The sequence below is a fragment of the Prinia subflava genome, chromosome 1 (genome assembly GCF_021018805.1).
Source record: "Prinia subflava isolate CZ2003 ecotype Zambia chromosome 1, Cam_Psub_1.2, whole genome shotgun sequence".
In the NCBI taxonomy this organism is placed as follows: Eukaryota; Metazoa; Chordata; class Aves; order Passeriformes; family Cisticolidae; genus Prinia; species Prinia subflava.
The window spans coordinates 111,240,579-111,266,638 of NC_086247.1; the positions used below are offsets into that span (position 1 = coordinate 111,240,579).

General features: G+C 41.2%; 1 protein-coding gene and 1 long non-coding RNA gene across 5 annotated transcripts in view; both read right to left on the reverse strand.

Moving 5' to 3' along the window:
- Window positions 1-26,060, reverse strand: part of METTL6 (methyltransferase 6, tRNA N3-cytidine) — a 42,270-nt gene that overhangs the window by 15,513 nt on the left and 697 nt on the right. For 2 of the 4 annotated variants that reach the window (XM_063408190.1, XM_063408182.1), the window contains exons 2-6: window positions 24,018-24,396; window positions 23,181-23,315; window positions 21,791-21,961; window positions 19,972-20,113; window positions 15,569-16,010 (exon numbers count right to left, since the gene is read on the reverse strand). In XM_063408190.1, coding sequence (XP_063264260.1) covers window positions 15,862-16,010; window positions 19,972-20,113; window positions 21,791-21,961; window positions 23,181-23,315; window positions 24,018-24,299 — 879 coding nt within the window. In that variant the 5' untranslated portion in view covers window positions 24,300-24,396 and the 3' untranslated portion in view covers window positions 15,569-15,861. Of the gene's footprint in view, window positions 1-15,568; window positions 16,011-19,971; window positions 20,114-21,790; window positions 21,962-23,180; window positions 23,316-24,017; window positions 24,397-25,144; window positions 25,225-26,060 lie in introns of those variants that run through there. The other 2 variants (XM_063408176.1, XM_063408198.1) reach the window with 2 other exon arrangements.
- Window positions 2,192-4,528, reverse strand: LOC134562921 (uncharacterized). Its single transcript, XR_010083288.1, has 2 exons — window positions 4,056-4,528; window positions 2,192-2,828 (listed from the first exon to the last, which is right to left on the reverse strand). It is a non-coding gene; the product is annotated as an uncharacterized LOC134562921 (long non-coding RNA).

A 26,060-nucleotide genomic window follows, 5' to 3' on the forward strand; every position in this document is an offset into this window, starting at 1 on the left:
ATCACTGAAGGGAGAAAGCCAGGCAAGTCAATTTACTTAAGGGTAGGGGGATAATAAAGAAGAACATCATGGAAAAAGGGGCAAAGGGCTGGATAGGAGAGGACTTGTTGATAGGCTTGGTTTCCCGGTTCAGAAATCCCCCTGAGCCCAGCAGGTGCAGAGGTCTGCCTTGTGCAGTCTGCTGGCTGCAATCACGTAGCCCTGTGCAACCTGGGACTCTGCAGAGGAACCTCCCAAAAAGTGCAGCACTGCTCCCTTCCCAACCATGCACAGCCAGTGCTCCTCAGCATCCGCTGCACAGGCCTGACCACCCAGAGCTTGCATCACTCAGCAGAATATCTATCTCACCACTGTCTCCGAGAGAAGGAGACCCAGGCTGCCAAAACACTTCTCTGTAGAAACATTTGCTCCCCTTACCATTCACTGTTCTTTGCATTTTTCGGGCAAATTTCTCAGGAGCCAAGAAATCCCAAGTGGCATCTTAAGGTTATGAGGATGAGTATACTCCATAACACAAGGCAGTACCCATGGAGACCCTTCTGGATTTCTCCCTGCCTGCACAGCTGTTCTTTTTTTAATGAAAATAAGGATTTCAAGAGAGAGAAGGGGAATGGTGCACAAGCAAGCCTATTCCAACATTCATTCATTGAGGTGCCATGCTGCAGGTCCAAGTCCCACAGTTTATCTGAGAAAGCAGTGTCCCAGCAATGCAAAGGTTTAAATGCATGTATGCACTCTTTTTAGGCTTTCAGAACTTTGCTGGTACTCCAAGCTTAAAACAACGGTTTGAATTCTTCAAGCATTTTTCTTCCAGGTCATGGGAAAATGCTCCCTTTCTAAATGCTTATTAAATTTCTTTGGGTTCATATATGAAATGGATAATTCTGGATTTCTGCCTTCTCTCAGAACAATAAGCAAATGGGTATCTATGTCGTTAACTCCCCTATTGATTTTGTGATTCACAGTGTAATCAATTTGCCTGTCTCTCCCCAGACTTCTGCCTCAGGGCAAGGAGAGCTATACTAATAGTATGGGACAGCAGGGCTGTCTCTGTTTGGTGCTGGTACAAATATTGCTGATCTGTGAACACATTCTCTCTTTTTTTTTTCCTTCTTCCTCTCTAAGGGCACATTCACCTGAGGAGGTCAGCAAGTAGGTAAGTCCCAGATTCCCATAACAATTAGTATCCTCCCCAGCAAACTAACAGAGCACAACTTACCAAGATTGTCCATTTGCATCCGTTACCACCATCACTTAGGCTTTATCTGTTTCTCTTCAGTCATATCAGCACTGTATCTGTGTTGATGTTCGTGTATTTGTGGTTTGTATCAGCTTGTGACCCACTGGCTAACTCTTTGCTAACACAACTATGTGGTTTAGGAGGGATTTGCTTTGGCTAAAGCAGTATCCACTTCTTCTTTCTTCCTGAAGCTCACTATCCTCCAGTCCAACCTATACTCTTTGCATTCCATTGGCAAATAATACAACCTGTGGGTGTTTATACATCCTTCTTTCAAATGCTGCATTGTCTTGGCTAACAATGTTTGCCAAACTGTATACATCAGCACATTTTGATTTCTGGCATGCCTTTCTGTATTTCTTGTAGTTTTTAGGCTTCATTTTCTAGTACCTCTAGTACCAACTGCGACAGTTGTTCAACCTTCTTAAATTTCCTAAACCAGCCTGCGTGTTTCCCTCTGCCTTGCAAATTGTAATTGATCCATATAACATCCATATAACTGGTCAGTTTTGTGTTGTCTAGTAAAAATGCTCTCTGACGGCTTTGTCTCACACCCCACTCAGTGCATGGCAATTCATCAGGGACCATGTGAACTCCCTTGATGGAAAAAGCTGGCGTCACAGTTTGCATTTTCAATTTGTAGTCACATATTAAAACAGAACAAGAAAATGCACTCTTCACCTCTTATCTTTACTTGGTCACAATTCAAAAGTCTGAGACATATCGACTGATTCAGAATGGGAGGAAAGAAAAAGTCTTATGACTGTCTTCATCTTTTGCTGGTGCCCACTGTCTGCATAAAAGGCTTTTTCAGTTGGCCTCTGCTTTTCCAGAGCAACGTCAGCTGTGGTGCCATTTTTAGCGGTGACATTTTCCCCACTCAGAATATTTTCTTAGCCCATTATACCCCGTGTACCATCTGCCGTACAATAGTCACACAGTGCCAAGAAGCCTGGTCACAGTTTGCTTTATTCAGTGGACAAGCCCTAATTGCTTAGCCTGGCACAGTATGAGCCTCCACAGAGCACAGCTCCCCATTCCAATGCTCGTGCCACGGTTTCAGCAGGGCACAACAATCCAGCACAGCCTCGGGGGCAGCTGTGGCCATCAATGAGTTCCGACACACAACAGTCGCGCTTCCATTCACCTGCTGTGAGGACAGGAGGGAGCAGCCACGCTCCAGATGCCCTTTGTTCCCAGCTTCACGCCGAGAACACAGCAGAAAGGAAGAGGCTGTGAGACCAGGAGCCCAGGAAAGCACTGCACATCCCGGATGCAAATTGTCCCAGTGATTCTACTGTCCTGCCTGGTGCTAAGGAGTGCTGGAGGGGTGGGGAGCAGGAAGGCTGGAGTTTTAGTCTTGTCTCCAGCTTTGTATTGGATGCAGCCTCAGTAATGTGAACCAGGATCATCTAACCCGTTGAACAAAGGGCAGATGCCAGTTTTAGTATCTCTCTTGCAGGCTGTATGGTTGTTGGCTCTGAACACCTTGGTGCCAGCACTGCAGGATGCAAACATCCAGTCTCATCCTCCTCCCCTGGGAGCTGGCCATGGCTCCTCAAATCCACAGGCAGTGACACAGACTAACCTGCCAAGAGAAACACCACGGCGTAACACTCAACACCCCTGCTCCACTTCTGTTTCAGTGTCTAGTGAAAAAAGAGGCCAAGGCTGAACACAATCCTGACATAACTAGGGAAACCTCACAGTCCCAGAGCTGTGACACCCCATCAGCCTGTGTTAACCAAGGAGGGAATACTTCTTGTCATTCCCAAATACACAGGTACACACTGAGCTGCTGCTCTCTCTGGGCCTGCTGCTCTCTCAGCCTGTACAGACAAATAAATGTTTGATATGACAATGACACATTTTCTTTTTCATCACTGGGTATTTGTCGGAGTCTAGAACATCCCCCTGGCCACCCTGGAGGGTTTGGAGACCGGACAGGGGGGTCTGGGATCTGTACAGGGGGGTCAGTCAGACCCACACAGGTCCCAGGAGGACACTGACTCTGATTCCTGTCCATGGGAGTGAACACTCACATGCAGGAAGAATCACAAATCCTAAGAATTTGAAATAAGTAGTGGATAGTTTATTATAGAATATAAATATAGAAATTAGGATTCTTAGCATATGGGGCTGAAGAGACAAGATGAAGGAATTGGGGAGTGGCCCCTGTCTTCCTTGTTCTTGTTCTTGTCCCCCATCTTGTGCTGAGTTGGGTTTTAGAGATTGGTTTAGAGTAGAACTGACATGTTAGTATAGGTAATAGGTATTGGTAAAATTTTATAAATAAAAAATACGTCTCGGACAGTGGTTGGGTCAAGGGGACCGTACATAAGGTACGGGGCTCTCTGATCCGCCCAGTCCGCCGCGTGTCCTGCTCTGCGGAGACACCTTGCAGAGCTGAGAAAGAACTAAGATAAGGTACCCTGCCAGGGAGGCCTGGCAGAGTTGAAAAAGGACTGAGATAATGAAGAATAAACAACCTTGGAAATGTGCACCGGCGGACTCAGTTTGTCGTCTCTACCTCTGGTGTGTAACACTTAGGGCAAAGAGAAGACTGAAAACCTTATTACCTCTGGGAACAGCAACCCAGAGGAAACCCTCAGGGAAGAGCAACCTTGGGGGAACCCTTATTACCTTGGGGAACACCAACCCCAAGGAGAATCTCAGGAAAACTACAACCCTGAGAGGTATTTAGAGAGGAAGTGGTAGGCCAGGTGCATGGTGGAAAACAGGACAAGTGTGGTAGAAAGGGGAGGAAGAATAACATAATGTACCAGGAGTCCAGCACCACAGTGTTAATACTCACTTGTTAACCCCTACTGTAGCTCCCAATCAAAGTAACCTTTCCTTGAAATGTCTCAAGGCCCAAATCTGTGGTACGGTGTGGTCCCTCCAGGAAAGTCAGTAGAAACTGATGGCACAGCTCAGCATTTGGTAAGATCAGGCCCTTGATAACAAGTAGTAAGATGGCTCTGAGCAAGAAAGCCCACCAGATGTATTAGTAGGTAGGCATAGTGCTTGGAGAGGGGCCAGGAAAGAACTGTGCCTGAAGAGGCTGCCTGTGGGAGGCAGGTCCCTTGTGACACTTCTCCTGGGCTAAACGTACCTGCTAGTGCCACTCACCACTGTCTTGGGAAGAAGGAAAAACAGCTATCAGTCTGTTCTGTTTCTGCCTATCATACAGTTGCTAGGAAGGAGCCATTTGGATGCAGCCTCTGCACTTTGCTTGGTGATAGGTTTCATTCATAGAAGCCTTTCCATGAAGTCACTTCTTTTGGAGCTGGCAGATCACACTCACTTGTGCAAAAGGCAAGGAGAAGCCAGCTCTAAATAAAGAGTAGGGAAGGTGTAAGAAAGGCAAGGAAAGGAACTGTTTTACAAATCAGTTTCTGCACTAGCAGCTAATTAGCATTTACACAAATTGAAATATTTAATGTCCAAAATACTTACAGTTGCAGAAAATGCAGTTGAAATAATTTTACATGCAGCTTATTAGCAGTAATGGATTATACTGAACACACCATGCTTAAAGTGAGTTCATTTAAATCCAGCAATATGTAAATGTAATTTTATTTTATTCTTCGTCTTTCCCTTGAAATGAGAAGGGCTTGCCAGAGACAAAATGGGGATTACTCAAGCAGGAGAAACTGTAAAATGGCAAACTAAACTGCAGCTGACTTCACACAGTAATTAATGAGAGAGATACTGCCTCTCTGGTCATGTGCATCCTATGCATCTCTGCCTGAATGGCACTCAACTGGAGAGCAGCTCATCTACAAAAAAAAATAAGTCAGAAAAAAATGGGAGCAGTTAATATAAACAGAGATTTGTCTAATATTTTTGTGGAATTAAAGAAATATTGTATTAAGGCACTGCATTTTGAAATTTGTATAAAGCACTGCAGTTTCTAAGGTATCAATAGAGTGGGACACAAATGAAACAGAAACAAACAGCAAGCTGTCAATGCAACAAATTGTTGCGTCATGGGGAGAGACGATTAGAATCCCAGCTGCCATTAACAGTAATAGTATTTCACCTTACTCCCTCTCACATTGTGCTAAGAACACTCCCTCTGAATAACAAGTATCTCTGAGATGCAACTGTATTTTCTTTTAATTTTTTTTTTTTCTTTCTTTGATAGCCAAGTGCTATTTAAGTAGACAAAAAGAGGACTTGATTGCATGTAAGAGAACACTTTTAGTTGTCTGGTCGATAGTTAATCATTACCAGTTCTTCCTACCACGTTGTTAAAGATTTAGACCATTCAGTGCTGGGACTAAAAGGAAGGTCGCTCTGGTTAGTGGCTAGTGCCACCTTGTGAACAAAATCCCAAACACCTTTCCTTCACCCTTTTTACCAAACTACTTATGCAGCAGAGTAAAAAAATAAAATCCAACTTTTGCACAAGTAAGTAACTTCATGATAAGATCTCCATATTTAGGGATAAAACATGAGACTAAGCTTCCAACCAGGCTAGACAAGAGCTTGACAAAATAGAGACAGTCTAGAAAGAAGATAAATATTTTACAGTACAGCTGATGGCAATATAAGCTATTCCTTTTTCACTGCATTTCAAACAACACAAACACAGGGATAACCAACCCTCCAACTTCCTGATGGACTCCACAAGAGTGGGATTTGCAGTGTTCTGACCAGGAACAGATAGGAAAGACAGGAGAGATCAGGTGAAGAGCAGCACTGACACTTCTGATAACAGACTAACAATTTTTATTACAAGGTCTGCACCTGGCACCATGCAATTCTATCTAAAACTGTGCCACTAAAACTAAAATTATTTTGTATTACCTAAGGCACTTTTATATATTTTTCTCCTCCTTGCCCACTTCTCCTACACCCCCCCTCCATCCCACGGATTTTGAGTACCTACTTCATCAGATTTTTGATCAGGTTTGTCTGTATCAGTGGTTCCCCTTTTCCCAACATCAAGGGTCAGCAAGGAGGGGGATACATTAGATCTCCTATCCTAAAGTGCAAGCCCCTTTGCCATTCTAGAGGTGCAAGCAGCTCTCAAGGAAGTCAGATCAATTTTCCCCTCAACTTTGACAGAAGGACCCTTTTACCGTGCCCATTTCTAATTCAGGAAAGTACTTCCAGTTTTTGTCCTTTTACTCAATCCTTTCCTTTTCAACATGGCATTGTGGTTAACTCTTCATCTCCTACATTTTTAAGACTTGATGTTTATAGCAGTAGGAAAATAAGAATTTGAATTCACACTACATGTAGCTCCTGGTTGCTTATGAACCATTTCTTGTGGGGGACTTCAACTTACCAGGTGTCTGCTGGAAAGACAGCACAGCAGACAGGAAGCAGTGTAGGAGTTTCATGGAGTGTGTGGAAGGTGATTTCCTGACACAGCTGGTGAGGGAGCCAGCTGGGGAAGGCACTGGACCTGTTGTTTGTGAACAGAGAAGGAGAGATGGGTGATATGATGGCTGGAGTCCATTTTAGGTACAGTGATCATGAAAAATGACAGAGTTTTCTATTCTGAGAGAGGGATGGGGATCAGCAGAATGGCTAACTTGGATTTCCAGAGGGCAGACTTTGGCCTGTTCAGAAGACTGTTGATAGAGTCCCTTGGGAAGCACTCCTGAAGGGCAAAGGAGTCCAGGGAGGTTGGACATGCTTCAAGAAGGAAATCATAAAGTTGCAGGTGGAGGCTGTCCCCACATACCTAAAGAAAAGCTGGAGTTGAATAAGGGAAACCTGTCTGAACAGAGAGCTTTGGCTGGATCTCAAGGGGGGGAAAAGGAGGGTTTATGAGCTGTGGAAGAAGGGGCAAGCCTCTCAGGCAGACTACAAGGATATCTTGAAGTTATACAGGGAGAAAATCAGAAGGGTCAAAGCCCAAGGAGAACTTATTTCAGACAATACTGTAAAAGACAATCAAAATGTTCCTATAAATACATCAGCAACACAAGAAGAAGTAAAAGAGAATTTCCATTCTTTACTGGATGCAGGAGGAAACATAGTGACAAAGGATAAGGAAAGGGCTGACATACTTAATGCTGCCTTTGCTTCAGTCTTTAAGGCTAAAACTAAGTTGGTCTCCAGGTACCCAGTAAAGTGGAAGACAGGGACAGGGAGTAGAATGAAGATCCCATAATCCATGGGCAAATGGTCAGTGACACACTACAACTGTGGAGCCAGCAGGACTAGGCAAGTGATCAATACTAGGCCTGTACTCAGCACTAGTGAGGCCACATCTTAAAACCTGTGTTCAGTTTTGGGCCCCCAAGAAAGACACTGAGGTGCTGGAGCATGTCCAAAGAGGGGCAGCAAAGCTCATGAAGGGTCTGGAGCTTAAGTTTTATGAGGAGCAGCTGGGGGAGCTGGGGGTATTTAGCCTGGACAAAAGGAGGTTCAGGGACACCTTATCACTCTCTACCACTGCCTGAAAGGAGGTTGTAGCCAGGTGGGGATCAGTCCCTTCTCCCACGTAAAAAGTGTTAGTACAACAGGAATTGGCCTCAAGTTGCACCAGGGGATGTTTGGATATGAGGAAAAAATGTCTTCATCAAAAGGATTGTCAAGCACTAGAGCAGGCTCCTCAGGAACGTAGTGGATTCACCATGCTTAGTAGTATTTTGGAGACTTGTAGATATGGCACTCAAGGAAGTGGTTTAGTGGTGGACTTGGCAGTGCTGGGTTAACATTTGGACTGAACAACCTTAAGAGGTTTTTTTTTCAACCTAAACAATTTTATGATTCTTCAGTTTTTCACTCCAAGATCCTTCCCTTTTCCCTGCAAGGCAGAAAGTGAGAATAAAGGCTTGAAGTCACCCAGGAAACCAGCAGCATGGCTGGGAATGGTACTTGTCATTCCAATTGCAGTGACAAGTCATCCAGGAAACAGGTTTTCTGTCATTAGAGCCAGTATCTCTCATTAATAAAGGATCTGCTCTGCATCAAGATGGCTTCCTAGTTAGATACTGAACCAAGGTACAGGAGGTAATTTCTTCAGTCTCATTTTCACACTAACTTAAATTTGAAGTAGGGAAAATATCAATCTCTGTGTTTTACCACAAGGGGGATGTCCCTTCTTCCTCTTCTTACCCATCTTGCATAACTGAATGGCTACAATTTTTAGGACAGGGATTGTCTCACTCTCTGAGCCCACAGCACCTAGAAAAATGCTGTCCCATTCAAGGGTTCCCAGACATCACCACAACAAGCATGTAGTGAACATTTGTAAACATTCTGTTGTTCAACAGAATACTTATTGGAGGATGACATGTAAACTTGGCATTTGGGTTCCATTCTCCCTGGTTTCTGAGACTCTCCTGTTATATTGTACAATCTACAATTCCCATAATTGTAGATTTTCTTTCCACGGCCTGTAAAACTTGAGACACACATCATAAAAATAAAAAACAATATAAAATTAGCTAAAGTAAGGATATATGATATAAAAGGCTCTAGGAATTGTCAAATCAAGCCACAGAAGAAAATTTCTCATATCTAGCTTATATTTATGCTTCATACTTTACTCATATTTATGAATGTAATCATCAGTAACATATTCACAACTCTCTACAAGGCTACATGAAACAAAAACCATATCATCACAGTAACAGAGAGTAACACTACTGAACATTACTGGTACCTAAGCTGCAAAACCATTTTAAGTGTTACTGGAGGCAAGTTTGGCATTGCATATCTTCAGCTTTGTTTGTTACTTAAATACGAATAATGCCACTGTTGCAGCTACAGTTTTAGTTGCCAGGCACATTCAAGCTCCTCTCTTAAAATTTTTGAAAGATGCTTTTTTTTTTTTTTTTTTACACAAGGACAGTAAATTTTGGATTTTTTTTACAGTACTACAAAATACTGCCTAACACTGAATTACTGAATTTCCTGCCAAACAATAGGCTGGCCTGACATATGAACAAATTATGTTGCTGCTAGCATTAACAAAACAGTCTTGCTCCTTCACCAGTCATTCACAGGTAACTTTTTTTTACAGAAGTACTAATGTATCTTAAGATCTGTTCTGACTGCAAAATCATTTTATCTCAATGATCTACTATTGCCGACTGAACCAGGCAAAGATTTCCCATAAATAAGTCTGTGAAAATGAAGTACAAACTGTGCATTATGGAACTGAGGTTAAAGCTTTCAGTTGCTAAGCTTACTCCCTCTTCAGTGGGCTTTTGAGAACACCACTGCCCCACTTTAGGAGATGCATGTGGTTAATGCTGTAGAGTCTATTTGTGGTATTTCCTTTTCCTTTAAGGTTTATGGGGTTTGGAACTTGGAACATAGCTTGGAAAGGAACCCTTAAGCCTAAGGGCAGGTTAGTACTTTCTACAGAGGAAAATCTGTAAGAGGAAGATTTTTCTCTATTTTTAAAATACATTCTGACTCTGTATTAGCTTGATTGTTTCAGTTTACTTTGAGGTGGGTCCTTGTCTAAGTTTTATTTCTAGCAGGTTTTTCTTGGCCCCAGCTGCTTCTCAGCCAAGTACAGGTCAAGAATACACAGATAATTGCTAATGCTTGATTTACTAGCTGCTTTCAAAAACAAAACCAAAACGTCAAACTGTTACTGGAAGCTGATCCACAGCCAGCAAGAGTCTTTAGTGGCATACACTGTATGGAGCAAAGAGGGCATGCTACTGTATCAGGTGGCAAGTCCAAACATCCCCATATTCAGCTTTCAGTGAGTGACTCAAATTCATCTGGTCAAGAGGTCACAAATATGATGTTCCCTGAGGCCAGGTCCTAAAGGACACAACCAAGCACCTTCGAATCCTGAACATGAGATCTGTGATTAGAGACTTCACCCAGATGGTCACAGCCAAGTTTATGAACTTGTACAGGATTTCAGAACTATTTTTCTAAAGGTAGTTCTGAAAAAATGGTGGCAATGGTTTTGAGGCTTCTTCAAACTATTTTCATGTTCCTATGAAATTTGGTTTGCAAATAAAACAAATAGAACAAAATATTTCTCAGTTTTGTAATGAAAACAAGCCTCCTTTCCCCCTCCTTATCTTCTTCCATCCTGCTTTTGACCACTCTGGTTTTATCAAAATAGCAATAGGTCTGTTACATTTTAATGAAAAATGTTTTTATTTGGTGATAGAAGTTCCAATTAAATGTCCTATTTTACCCAAAAGTTTAAAGCCAAAGTTAGGGGAAAAAAAACCAAAACACAAAAGCACATGAATATCCTTAAATTTCAGATGCACAATCATCCTATATGTATGAAGATATCATTATCCCATCAAACAGCAGCTTCTCTGCTATACCAAGTTTACAACAGCAATCCAAGGGTCTGGAGAAATGGGCTGTGGAAAAATATTGAGGGGAGCCTAGACAGTAGGCAGGCTTTGTCTACTTGTAATGTGCCCACTTTCTGACTTTTCCCTATTACTACCCTCATTTATTTCCTTTCTAAATTCTCAGGATGCTACAGGTATGGGAAGCCAGAGCTGCACTTGATTGGTGCCATATAACTCAAGACAGCACAGCACCTTAAAGTGGGAACTGTGAAAAAGCACTGAAGTGACAGTGAAGTATAAAGCTTCTTACAAGTCAAAAGGGGAAAACAGAGCTGGATTTGTATTTTCAGTCACACACCTGCCTTTCTAAATATTTCACATCATATATTTTTCAAGCATGCAAGTTTAGCCTGTCTCTTTGGCAAAGACCTTCAAAAGCAACCAAATTTTCCAAGGATGAGACCTAAAATTTGCTGGAAAGAGGGTAAACAGTCACAAACAGAACCATTTAAGTAGAAATACACAAAATCACTATTCAATTGGAAGAATCATGTAGTCTTTTTCTTGTGCCCTTGCCTTCCCCGAGTTCACGGCACCCTGCTGCAAACACAACGAACAGAGCACATCAGCCTAGGAAGTGGGAATGGAAAAGGTTCTCTAATGGAACATCTTACCTGGTTAATAGCTTCTATCTTTGCAAGCAACGCCTGTGTGTGCCTCCCCATGGTGCAGGCACACCATCTGCATTTGCTTTAATAAATGAACTCACATTACAAACACAGAGCACAAACATACTCATATCCTGAGCCTACTGCACCCAAGGGTCAGATGTTTTTGCAGTATGCATAAATAGCAAATGTTTGCTCCCAAATGTTTGAAATGGCTCACAATCTTTTCTAATAACAATCATAACCAGTGAAAAATTCATCACAGCTATATTATGGTAAGGTAAAACTCCATAAAAATACTTACCTATTTTCACTAATTCTATCTCAGCAATATCTTTCCAGTATAAAATTCTGCTTCCCACAGAGTCTTGCATGTATTACTAATATCACACACAATCAGATGCTCCTTTCCTGCCTCCCTGAAACATCAGTGTAATTTAGGAACCTGCAGGCTTCCATTTCCAAGATTTCACTTTTTAGATGAACAGCTTATTTAATTATGTCATCCCTGGTCTGTGAAACTCAGGATTTTCTGCAGAAACTTACACATAATCTTGACATTTTTCCTTCACACACTGATGCTCAACATTGATATTCTCTCCAAATATATATATATATTTCAAATATATCTATATCTATATATATCTTTTAACTAATTCTTCCATAAAGCACTTCCTAATTTGTGATTTGTATCTTTCAGTATATTCAGATGTATGAACTATTCAACAGATCAAGGAAAAAAAAATTGTAACAGGTGAGCATATAAATGACCTTTTCCAATTTCATATACCAGTTTTCTCCTAGGAGATCAAGGCTGTATGTTTTACAGTTACTGCTGATGCTTAAAGCTGCTGGAGTTTCAGGTCTCACTTTTATAGCACTTGGTTTCATAGAAGTGATGCACAATCAACCATGGCTCTAGTATTATATTAATTATTTAAATATTCTGCCTTAGGAACCCAAGGAGCTTTCAGGTACCTGAAAGATGCACCTGAAATAGCTTTAGCTATCAAATGAACCACATAAAATCTGCTGTGATACCATCACCTTAAAGTTCAAATGCTTTTTTCTCAGTAGTGCCTATTTCTAAGGAAAGAAAGCTCACCCATCCATATAGTATAGACACAATACCTGTGTGGATTTCTGTCTAGTCGTAGCTTGTTGTCAGATATCAGACAACATCAGCCAAATTTGACAGAAGCCGTCCTTTGACAAAAAGGACACACAGTGTCAGATAACTCAAAGACTCCATACTTCTGCAAATTTGAAATGAAAATAGATGACAGTCAGACCTTGCCCATGCCCTCACTGAAGCACTGCTCATTAACATCATTCCTTTATACCTACTGTCCGATTCCAGGAGGAGACATCAGAGAATCCCACACTGAACAGTGGCATTTAGGATTTCCTGACTTCAGGAAAAGCCTTAATCCAAGTTCATTCTTTAATAAACATCAGAGAATGTAAGCACAGGGCACCAAACCATTTAAAAAAAATGGGTTTTCTCAGTCCCATTACTTCAACAATTATTTGCTTCTATCCTAAATATTGCTCAGGGTGTTGGCATAAAGGAACTTACTACTTATGCTTGCCAAATAGAGCAGCTAGTTCATCTGAAGGGGAACAAAAAGGAGTTCTACAGAAAACTGAGTCATCTCAGCAGCCTCCATTGATTGCAGACAACTTAAATCAAAGAACAATCAGGATATTTATTACAATCACGGCATAGTAGCTTGCTTGTGCAAGGTGAGCATGATTCAGTGCATATATGCTTTTTTCAAGTCATTTTAACACCATTATCCTGATTACTACATCTCCTTAAGGACAGTTCTACACAGAATGGTTTGGGTTGGAAAGGACCTTAAAGATCTTCTCATTCCAATCCCTGTGCCATGGTTGCTCAGAGCCCCATCCAGTCCAGCCTTGAACACTGCCAGGGATGGAGCATCCCCAGCTTTTCTGGGCATCCTGTTCTGGAGCTTCACCACCCTCATGGTAAAGAATTTCTTCCATGTATCTAACCTAAACTGCCCCTCTTTCAGTCTGAACCAGTAACTCCTTGTCCTATCACTGCAGTTTGTTCAAGTAGGGATACGAGGTACAGGTATTCTTGGCATGTGCTGCTCGTGAGCTTCCTTGAGCTTGGGAAGGCTGAAGAGTTGTGGGGAGTGGACCCATTTTACTCAGCACTACAGCAACCACATGCACCCCATCAGTTACTGTGTCTCACATGATGAGGAAAGGATTTCTTAAAGCTGACTCAGCTTCCTCAAACTTTACCACAGTTAGAAAAAAAATGCCATCATTTAAAGTCCATAGAAGCAGAGTCATAGAAACCAAATTAACCTTTCTGACCGTCCATCTCAAAATAACATCTGCTTTATGAGAACTGTAGCAGAAGATCTTTCTGGCAGGTCTGACTGGAAATGAGATGGAATGAGATATAATAAAAAGTTAGAAATACTGCTCTCCATTTAACATGCTGCTACATGAAAAAGTGTACATGGAAATACTGAAGAAATACACACAAAAACATGTATTATTGTTCTGGCAATAGTTAGTTCAGTGTATAAAGGAATTTGGTGGCTGTCTGCAGCTAAGTCTATTGGGCTGACTCAGGTCTTCTGATTAATATTTTTGATTCTTGCTTACATCTCATTTCCTTTTGGGGATGAACAGTTCATTGCACTTGCCTTTGCATATGATGACAAGCACACAGCATCATGATAAGGTGCCACACAAGGCATTCCTTCAGTCTCCTTTAAGTGCTGTACACTCCAAAAGGACCAAGCCTCCAGTCCTGAAAGGCACTTGGAGTCACAGGCTGCAAACACCACTAAATACCAACAGAGCTCAGACTACACACAGTCATTGCAAAACTGTTGTGCTGGAGATGAACATGTGCTGATCAAAGGCAGCAAATAATGATAGCTCAGATTAGAACAGTGCTGGCATTGTTATATCTCTTTTTAGCATAGCTTTTCATTTACTGTAAGTGTTACTAGATATTTATTACTAGCATGGCAGAAAGAGCTAATGGGTTGTGCAGCAGGAGCCAGTAATGCGTAAATCTCTGGGATAATACTCTCCATAAAAAAAGGAGATGACATATAATAACCCTCCTCAAAGAGTCATTAGGAGAATTGTGAGTGATTTAAGCATTTTTTCCTCTGAGGCCAAAGATTTGTGATCTGTTGCAAATTTATTTCTAACCATATCAACTGAATAAGACCTTTGGCTGCTCCAATTTGTTAAAAAAATTCGCTGGTTAACTTTGTAACATTAAGCTTCAGGCTGAAAAATTATTACGTCTTTTGTTTCATGCACATACACTCAGTGTTAAGAGCCTGGGGAAAAAAATCATTATTCTATCTTATGTCATAAACAGAGGGCAAAAGTCACCTCAGGTCCACATCAGATGTGTAGGACTGGGTCACCTAACAACACACAAGTCCAGTGGAATGACAGCTTGAGTCAAGCAATCACATGCTCATATATACAGCCAGAGATGAAATCCCTACTCAGAACAGAGCCACCCTCAAAGTCACAGGATGCTCAAGGCCTTGGCCAGTCTTATTCCAAGTATTCCCAAGAATGAAGGCTCCACAACTTCTCTGGGCCCTGCCCCAGTATTTGATTCCCCCCTTAGTATTTCACTGGAATTTCCCCTGTTGCAAACTGTGTACATTACACAGGATCAGCACAGGCCATTGCACAACTCACTGGATGCTTCTGCGCTTCTGCTGCTGCAGTGCAGCTGTTCAAAAGACCCAGGCATGAGTTTTAAACTACATCATCCAAGAACACAGACAAAGGTCCTGCAGTGCAAAGTGCCACATTGCAAAGAGCTGTAAGGAAAGGGTGAAGTTCCTTCAAGCAGTTACGTCTGCAGCAGCAACAGTACTGTGGCTTTTAGTGGCAGGAAGAGCAAAGACCAACACAACTGTCCTGAGAGTGATGGAAAGGAATTAAGACCTCTGCCCAAGAAAGAAGCAGCTGACTACACTTCATATCAAAGAAAGTACTCCCAACTTGCTGATTTCAGTTTCAAACAGGAAAGTGACATGCAAAACTTCAAATATTTCTGCACATTAAATGAAGAACATCTTAAATTAATTAGGGATAAATACAACCTGATCTACTAACATGCCTCTTCAAGCATGAAAGCAGATAAATTAGGATCTTACTTAAACATTTGTTTACACATCTAATGTCAAGCATATTAAAAAGATACCATTATCAAAATATTAAGGCAGTATACTTACACTATACTGCTGAGTCTGTTTCATTCCTGTATCTGAGAAAGTACACTCAGAAGTCCTACAAGTATTGAAAGTAAATTAAATATTCTAACTTTAACAAGCCTCAAAAATCACAAGTGACAGGAAACACTGGATACCTATTTAAAATAGTTTTTAATAAAAATGGAAGTTTATTTATATGCTTTACCTGATCCTCCAACAATGGTGCACAGGTTTTATTTTAGAAGCAGGAATACAGATGCTCAACAAGTTTCCTGTATCACTAAACAGTCTTAAAATTGAGTTAGGAATAGCATTCATATTTTGTATCCTAGGATGGAAACCAACAAGAGGTACTGGATGCCATCATCTTTGGATGAGGCACATGAGGAACATGAGCTCATAGCTTATGTGCTAGCTTCCATTTCAATCAGGCAATGCTGTTGCTAATCAGCAAGAACTTATGTCTCACTGAAAGGCTTTTGAAATTTGCTTTGAAGAAAAACTCTTGGAACACGCAAGTCTTCTTTCCTATTCACAGTTTCTCGCTGCACATATTCATTGACCACTTGCTCATATCCCTCAGCCTTGAAAAGCTGAGATAAGAACTCTGGAAGAGAATTTAAAAAAAAAAAAAAAGATGAAATATTATGTTTAAGCTATTTTTAAAACACCAGACAGCATTTATATAAGCATATGTTCTTATGTGTTACAGCGTGAAAATCACACAGGCCTTCAGATTTCAAGCTGTTCTATGTGGGCAGACAGCTGAATAAAAATCAATAAAGCTCTCCTTTAGAAACATCAACCTACAAAACAGCTTGTAAAACTGGGGCTTAAGCTAGTTACTCAGTTGAATTTCCAAAAATTGCCACATCCCTTATTTTTATCAAGCCTTGTCATTCTCATTGTGACTGACACCAGTGCGTTCTCCCTTTGTGCAGCTGACCTTCACTAGCTGAATACATCACTTACCATAAATATTTCAAAAGTAATCCAGCTGTGCAGATGCACCTCTGCTCAGGGAAGAATAACACCCTATGTTACGTGCAATTGCTCCACAGAAAAATAACAAAACAGCAAAGAGGATATGGTGGTACCAAGACTCCACTGAATTGAACTGAAAGTATATTGCATAAACAAAAGAATTTTACTCAAAGCATATCTCCCTTAAGGAAGGCAGAAGCACCTCACAAACAGGGTGACCTGTGCAGCAGAAACGTCTGCTCATGCTATTGACTTTTCATGTTCATTAAAAATCATAATTTTTCCTTTCCTGCACCTCAATTCACTTACTCAGGCAGCAATTTCACAGTAAATTTAAGCTGTTCTAGAACTGTGTTTCTTGATAGAAAACAAAGACATTGCATTTTTCACTGCTCAGGGGGATTAGCTTGATGAAACAGTGATCATGTGGGTACAGGAAGCACCACAAGAGATGATGTGTTAAGGAAGATGAGACCACCCACTTTGGTGGCACTGCAGGATTGTATCAACCCAAGCCCACCATGGCTGTAAACATCATGTATTCATTTAAAATGGGGGACCCACACCACTGAAATATAAATAAACAGCATTCAATTGTGGACCTATTGAAATCTTATTGTAAGGAAGTTACACATATTTCATAATACAAAACTACAACCATGCATTCCTTCACGAATTTAATATTATTTCAAACAGTAGAATGATAGATTTTTTTTTTCCCTGGAAGAGGTTCCGTGTTGTTATCTGAGGCCAGACATATTATAAATAAGTATCATTTAAATCACCCCATGCAACAATTACTTGGTGTACTTGTACTTGTACCAATGTAGTGCTAAAGAAATGAAAAATAGCAAGGGTTGCAACCTCTGTGAAAATGATAGGAATCATGTCTCCAGTAACATAGAGTTCTCAAGCATTAAGCAATGTTTATATGAAAATCTGTCAAATGAATGAGGTCATAATGATTAAAAATGGGAGTAGAAGTGATCTGTGAGACAGCCACAGACCAGCTCAAGGAAAAACAATTGCTGACATGAGCAATATAAAATAAATTCTCTCTTTTCTCCTTCCTTCCTCCTCCTCGTCCCTACCTCAATTCTTCTCCCAAGGGAAACACACATACTAGCAAGGAAGTTCTCATTCAGAAACTATTCTAAAACACAATAAAGATGAGATTTAAAATTTCACAGCTAGGTCAGTCTCTTATTTGTTCCCTATAGAATCCATTCTCTTTGTAAGAGCTTATTTAAACAGAACTAAAAATCACTCAATAAATAACAGTTGTAGAAATGCTTCAATGAAGCTGTAGCACAGCCTGCATTATCTTAGATTTCATCATTGTCCTATGAAGAATAGGGGGAGCTCAGACAAGATTAAGGGGTTTTATATATAAGAAGCAATTAGATAATATGTGTTGTGGTTGGGGGGGGGAGGTGAATTTTTCCAGGGGGATGTGGGCAGTCCAATCAGTGATCAGCTTTTCTGCTGGCACCTGGGTTGGTCACTCAGAGGTTTGGACACGCCTCTGAGGACACAAAGAGTTAAAAGCAGGAGTCTGGGGGGCTCAGCCTCTTTTTTTCAGATCCCGGTTTCAGCAGAGAGACGTGTGAGGCTTCTTTCCCCACCCAGCCACGAGGCTGGGTGGGGGAGGGGAAACACGTGGTCGGCTCAGGTAAGCCGGAGCCCCCGGGGGGGGAGAAGAGAAGGGACAGGACTGGAACTGAGCTGCCCCGTCCAGGATGGAGGGGTGGAAAACTGTGGAAGTGCCTTCTGTGTGTGCTCACCCCCCTCCTTCCCCCCAAACTCCGGGAGAAGGTGCTCAGCACGTGGGGGTTTGCGGAGCCTGGGAGTGCCTCTGCCTGCAGCACCCTGCTGAGAAGAAACTGTTAACCCTTGCTTGGCAGAAAGAAACTTTTCTTAGACATTGATTCTCATGACTGGTGGTTTTCGGAGAGAGGGAAGCGGCCTGGGACCGAGATGATAAAGCATGATTGGAAGGAATTCGATGGAAGAATGAGAGGAGTAGCCTTCTGAGCTGGAATTCTCTTGCATAATGTCAGCCATGGACTGAACTTGAGTCTCTTTTGAACATAAACTGCATTTTGGGGTGGATACAGCTGCTCTTGCTTTTGCTACAGTGACTGGCACTTGAAGTGAGTAGCGAGCAGAGAAGAGAGGGGGAGGGTGAGGTGGCACCCTCTGCCCTCAGGGCAGACCTGCTCCTGGAACCCTGGCCCCTGGGTAAAAAGGGGGAGAGCTCGGCATGCAAGTATCCTTAAAAGAGCCCTGTATGTAGTTTTCAGCCTGTGGACAGCGGTGAGAGCGCTGGACATAGGAAAAGGAGAGTGTCACCTTAGCAGACTTCTCCGGGCGGTGCTATAGGTGACATGGAAACACATAAGGGGTGGACCCCTGTTTTCTGAAGAACAGTTTGTGGTGCGAGAGAGACTCCTCTCTCCCTTGCTGAATTGAAGATTAGTTTTTTTGAGTGGTGATTGTTTGATCTAAAACCCAAAGGTTGGTCTGTGAAAAGTGATGGGTGGGGAGGTAGAAACTGAGAGAAGAAATGTTCTAAGAAGTTTTTATTTCTGTCTCTGTGTGTTTAAGAGTATCTCTGTCCCTGTTCTTATGTAATTAATAAAGTTTTAGTGGGTTTTTTTTTTTGTTTTCAAGATTTAAGCCTGCTCTGCTCTGTTCCTGATCACATCCCACAGGAGTTGTTAGAGAAAAAACATATATTCATGGGTGCACTAACATCTGGCCAGTGCTAACCCATGACAATATGTTATGGCATAAAATATGAATAACATTTACTGGGCTCCAAATTGGTCTCTTCAGCGGCGGTATTTTACTTTAGACTAAGAACAAAGAGCCCCACAGAAATAAATTCACAGCTCTTACTACACAAAGCTCTACAAGTGATAGGGGGGAGTAGTGAGTTTAGCATGAGGTATTGGGAGTTAGAAGCTATAGCCAAGCTATAATCCCAATTCATTGTGAGAGTCTAAGCAAATTCCTTCATGTGTTTGTGATTCAAATTCTCCACCTGTAAACTGCCATAACTACCCTTCCTCCTAAAACATTATGAGCACTGAACAAAAACTAAATACTGCATCCCATGGAAATGGTTTTGTGCCATCCCAGCAGGATGTGTGCACGAGCTTCTCAGCGCTGCAGTCGCGGCTCTGCATTTAGAAGCCAACAGACCTCATCCTGCTCACCAGAAACAGCCCTGCACAAAGAACGATGCCAGAAGAACTGCTTACTTGCTTCATGAAGATGATCGATTCTCATACTGAACATAGGTCTTTTCCCCTTAGATAACAAACATAAATGAAATTCAGCAAATTCAGAAACTGCTGCTCTTGGAGAATTACAGCACACACAACAAGCTTGTAAACAAGAAAGTGGTCCATGAAGTCTAAATAACTGCATCTTCCCAAAAAGGATGGTAGATGAAATAAACTACAATTTAACAGTTCATCCACACAAAATAAAACTTCCATGGGCATGTTGGCAGTTCCCTGGAGAAAGTTTAAACAGAAGACTCACAGAAAAGAAAGCACTCTACAGCATTGTCTTACCTTCAGTAAAAAAATAAGATCTTGTCCCATCTTGTCTGACATAGAAGTTTTCCCCAAGTTTGCTGCCGGATTTAAACCTGAGCATTGCATGATCATACAGGCCATAATCTCGGAACAGGACACACTTGCCTGGTTTTAATACCTGTCACATAATGCATACATGCTTTAATAAGCTAAAAGATTTAGTCATCTATAGGTATATTTATTTGTGTACACATACAGACATAGGTAACTAAGACAAGGTAGACTAACACAGTCAATACAACAGTCATACATCTATAGATGTAGCTATAGATATAATTAATTGCCTGTGCAACAAAGAAGTTGTGTAAAAGCTGGATTGACTATTAAAAATGTTTCTCCATGAACAAAAGACTACAAACAGCTTTAGAATACCTGTTTGGGTGCTGATCAGCTAAATTAGCAACACTCTCCAAACACAGAGGAAAGAAGAAAACATACAGTTTAACAAAAATTCCCATCAGGGCATTTTTTCTGTTGGCTAGTATCCTGTTTACCACCTGACTTTGTTTAATGGTTAACAATAAAATTTAGAATATCGTGACATTTCTTTATTCACAGGAGAAAGAAAAATGTTGCAATATGTTAAGAAATGAATAAGAAACCATTTTAAGAAAATGCATTATGGATTTTTTATTGGTTTTTGGTAAAGAAAGCAAGCTGTAAAGTGTTTAAAATTTATAGATACATGGTCATTGCTGATTTTAGATATCTAAATATTTATATGAGCTAAGAAAGAGTCCTGATTTTTGGAAAACAGTTGGAGATATACAAAAAACCCCCTAATTATCCTTTTCCAAACAACTGATAATAAGTCAAATAATATCAGAAAATACAAGACCCTTAATACACATGTGCAAAAGTAAAAAATACGTTGACTGTTTTCCTCTGCAGTCAATATATGACATCTCAGGAAAATTCAGAACAATCACGATTCAGGTTGTTTAAACCACCCTTAGGATGGGCCTATCCTAGTCTATCAACTCACAAAGACAGCTTAGGAGAGTGAATCCCTCTAGATTAATGCTGACCTCTGAACACTCCACTTTAAATCACCACAGGTCAAATATGTTTAATAACAGCAACATCCTAACTGCAGGTCACTGGATCTCTGGAAGTTAATTTTGGCTCATTATCATTCACACCTTATGAACACAGACATCTCTGCAATATATAAACTTTATTCATAGCATACAACCCGAGTCACAGCTTTAAAATCATAGAGTGGCCTGGGATAGAAGGGGCCTGAAAGATCAACTGGTTCCAAGATCAACTCCCTGCCACGGACAAGGGAAACTTCCACCAGATCACATTGCTCAAAGCTCCATCCATCCTGGCCTTGAACATTTCTAGGAGTAAGCATCCACAACTTCTCTGGGCAATCTGTGCCAGCACCTCCCCAAAGAATTTCTTCCTACTATCTAACCTAAAACCACCCTCAGTGTGAATCCATTCCCCCTTTCCTTGTCACTACATGCTCTTTCTTGTAAAAATCTCTCTCCATCTTTCCTGTAGGTCCCTTTCAGGTACATGAAGGCCACATTTTATGTATCTGTTTGTTACACTGATGGCATGAATTAAGCCTCAATCCAAACAATCTCACAATACCAGGAGAAAAATAAACTAAACTGTAAAACATATTTTAGTCCTGCATACTCAGTTCACTAATGAAATACATCCATGGAATATAATATGAAAAATCACCATTGCAAGAAAATAATTTTCTCAGAAAGAAAATGGACATTCAAGCTAAAAAGAAGGAAAGTGCTCTAAAGGTTGTAAAATCAGCTGGTTTTACCTTGTAAATGTTCCTCAGGACAAGATGCATTTTGTCAGGATGAATGGCAGAAAGCACAAATATAAGTGTGACAACATCCACGGAATCTGCTGGTATATTGTCTAGAAGATCATCTTTGGTAAGATCACACTGGAACACTTTACATCTTTCACTACTGTATAAGGCATTTTTCTAGGGAAATTAAAAGAGTATGCTTTCACTGAAAATTAACAGCATTTGTTGCTACAATAAAGTAAAAATCTTGTGAAATTGATCAGGAGAGAGACACAAAACACAGTGGCAAGAGAATATTAACTTCCAATAGGCGGCTACTGCAATCAGAAATTCTTTGCTGCTAACTACAATACTGAAACTACAACTAGTAGAATAGTCTGTTCCCATGGATTTGAGAAGGAATGTACATTAAGGCAATTCAGAAAGCATACTATTTCTGTTTTACCCCTGCTTCTAATCTTTAAAGATTACATAAATACTATTGAAAAAAATTATGTATTACAGGGTGGTGAAAATGAAGCTCTGGAACTACAGGTAGACTGCAAACACTTGAGGTTCCTGTCACATAATCTGCAGCTGGGCTGCTCTAGCCCCCAGTTTTGCTGCAGAAAAAAAATCAAACAAACAAAAAAAACCAACTGGTCTCAGCAAAAAATAAATTCTGCAAGAGCTGTGGAGGCAGATGCCATTAAGTTATCCAAAATCCAGGGTACACACTCAGCCCAACCTTATCTTGGGGTGCAGCCACAGCATCCCAGGGACCTGCTCCTCTACATTTTGCCACAGGTATTTCTTTCCATCTTTCCCATGACAAATGCTGTCTGTGTCTTGTGGTTCTTGGTCACAATGCTTTCAATTAACAGATATATAGAAATTTACCTGTGATTACAACCTTAATAAAGACTTTTAAAGCCCAAACCCCCACCAGCTCTGCTGCAAGGCTCAACTTTGGACTGCAATATCCACAACAAGTGTAAATATACCTACTCCCAATCAGGATACAATTTTTTTTAACAATAATTTTCCCAGCCTTGTTTTCAAGGGTTTCCTTGGGACTTCCTCTATTAAGGGCAAGCTTCTATGACAAACAAATTTTGCTTGTACTGGACAGTCAGCAGAGACATAGTAGGGCTCCCAAAAACCACTATCTTCATAAAATCATTTACGTAATATACCATCATGCTCTAATTTGACACTGAAAAGCCAAATCTTGAGCTTGATGATTTGGCTTCTTACATAGGCTCTCCACTGAAATGCATCAGTCTCATTTTTTTTGGCAAAGCATATTCTACCTTTCTTACAAAGAGGAAGCCAAGAGAAGTCTGTTGTTAGAGTCATTTGAAATTTTAGAAGCTTCTAAAAACACTCCGAAAGAAGCTTCAAATATCACACCAACCTTCACATACTCAACAGCTCTAGGAGAGAAATCACAGGCATACGCAAAAATATTCAGATCTTCTTCTAAGAGTGGAAACAAGCAGTTCCCAACCCCACAGCCTGCTTCCAGAATGGTCAGTTTTTGGTCTGCAAACTGGGGAGGAAGCAATACAAGACAAAACATGTAATTTTTGTTTTCTCATCATATGAGCAGAGGCACTGTTCAACCAGCATTTTAAAAGCTATAACCAATTTAAATTACAATTCTTCAGAAAACCAAAGTAGACAGCCACTGCATAATCGCATAATCTGACACTAAAACCGAGACATCCTGATTTCTGCAAAATTATAAATAATTTTAGAACATATTAATATTTCTTCAATCATCTACCCCTTAAGTAATCAACAGACTTGTGCCATTTCTCTCTTGTCTTTTATTCAGCTATAAGGAACAACGGATGCATCTGGCTATTCCCCTTAACTGTGTTCAGCAATTAGCCTGCAATTCTGGATGCTTTTCTTTAAAGCACTGTACTGAAGTGCACCAGCTTGCACACAGAGAGACAAGCTGTCTACTTTGGGACTCGAAATATTCCAGACTGCATTCTCAGCATCCAGGATGCTACAAACAGCATCACCATCCAGTAAGGGCCAATTATAAACTGAAACTGGACTGATCCATCTGATTGTGAGAAGCTATTTTTGATATTAGAAGAAAATACACAGGGCACTGCAAACTTCACATATGTCAGCTCTTACCCAAATGGCTTTGTTTTAATTATTACTAATTCCCCTGGAAACAGCTGACTGGAAACAATCAATCCCATCCTTTACAGCAGAATTGCATAGGTCTCACCTCGCGACATGCCTTTAACTCTTCAAACTCTCTGGTTGTCCAATGTCTGTCTTTGAAGAAGTTGGTGCTGTTTCTTTTGTAAAATAGATCCCAGTTCTTCTGTGCCTCTTTCTCCAGTTTTAATTGTTTGAATTCAGACACCAAAACCTGATCTTTTGCCAGTTTTTCTGCTTCTTCTGGGCTAAGGACTCGAGCACTGTGGCCTGTTTTTGGGAAAGCACCATCTTCAGTAGATGTTGTTACTATATTTAAGCAATTGGCTGATGCCTTTTCTTGGAACATCCTAGATTCTTTCACACAAACAGGAACACCAAAGACCCAAGGATGATTGCTGTTCTTTAATGTATGGTTCCATCGCTTAAGTGAAATAAGTGAGGATCTAGAAGCAGAATTAAAAATGAGAAATAATTACAGTATGCACTTACTACAACTTTAGTGATCTGTCCTACCTGATGGACTTGCATGTCACCAGATTTCTCTTAATTTCAGAAAACTTTCATCTAAATTAAGAACGGTATACAACATCACACTGATTTCAAAGTTAAAGGAGATACTTCAGTCTCCTGGTCTTTCCTTTGCATCCTAGAAAGCTAGTCCACAAGAAAAAGATGGTGCAGCTCCAAGTTTATTTTCATTAAAAGAGACTTGAGAGGGAAAGCAAGGGCTTTGTTCCTCATTAACCTCACTTAGAACACTTCAGGAAAAAAAGGTAACTGAAGAACAGATGACATTTAAAAGTCACATTAAAATTAATGAAACAAAGTGTATTCATGTCAGCATTTCTCCTTCCTGCTCTCATCTCCATGAGAAAACACTGCTGAAAACAACCGCATTTATAACACCACGTCACCTAAAGAAGAGAACAAAACCAATACTGTGGCCAAAAAGCCCAGAGCTGTCCTGTGCCAGCATTCCTCCCACTGCCTCCTCCTGAGGGGTCACACGGCTTTTAACAATCACAGGTGGTCTTATTTTCAGAAGTTAACAAAAAGAGCTTTGCATAGGCTGGGAAGGGACTCAAATATTTCCTCTGACATCTGCCCTGTCATAAACGTGCAGATCCTGGATGATGGAACATGCAAACTAAATCCTGCATGGCCTAGGAAGCCCAGGTAGCAAATACACACCTCTCGTGTACATCAGTGCCCAGAGCCAGACCTTGGCGTCAATTTACCAAAAACAAAATGAGAAAATCATAATACACACCCTAAAACAAACAAACAAACAAGAATAGTACTTCAATTATGTATTTTATGATAAAATATATTATATGATACATATCATGGATGGTATGTACATGTTACATGTGCTATATAGGATGCTATCATGATATATACGTGTCACGATACAAACACAAACATAAAATACAGAAGCGTGCAAATGAGAAAAAGAACTGTCAGAATTTCATCCCAGACACCCCCTTTTCCTCCAGAAAACAGCAGAAGAGGTAATGGAGAAGAGGCTCCTTTGAAAGGATGTCTCCTCAAGAAGAGCGTATCTTCGAAACAAAGAAAAACTCAATCAGCAACATTTCTGCCCTATTTCTCCACACGCCTGTATTCTGGGCACGCTCCATTATTTCATCACAGAACGCGCCAGGGAAACAAACAAACGCAGGCCAGTCCTTTCAGTGACGCATCTGCTGTGGTGGGAAGGCAGCGCCCAGATAAACTCAGTTGCAACAGCCCATGCTTAGGCTAAAGAGCCTTGTAAATGTGTTTCATCCAGAGCTAAGACACAAACATGTAACGCCTCTGTGTGATCCCCCGGCCCTCCCACACGGAACCGGCTTCCCTCTAGCAGCTCCTGCCGCAGCGTAGCCGGGGCTTGCATACCCCGCCAGGGAAGGAAACGAACGGAAAGCCCCTCCTGCCTGTCCCGGCAGGGAAGGAAACGAAAGGAAAGCCCCTCCTGCCTATCCCGGCAAGGAACGATAGGAAAGCCCCTCCTGCCCTGCCCTGCCCTGCCCTGCCCTGCCCTGCCCCGCCGAGGGCGGGGAGCGCCGGGCTCCCCCCTCCACGGGGACCCTCCCCGGGGCAGCAG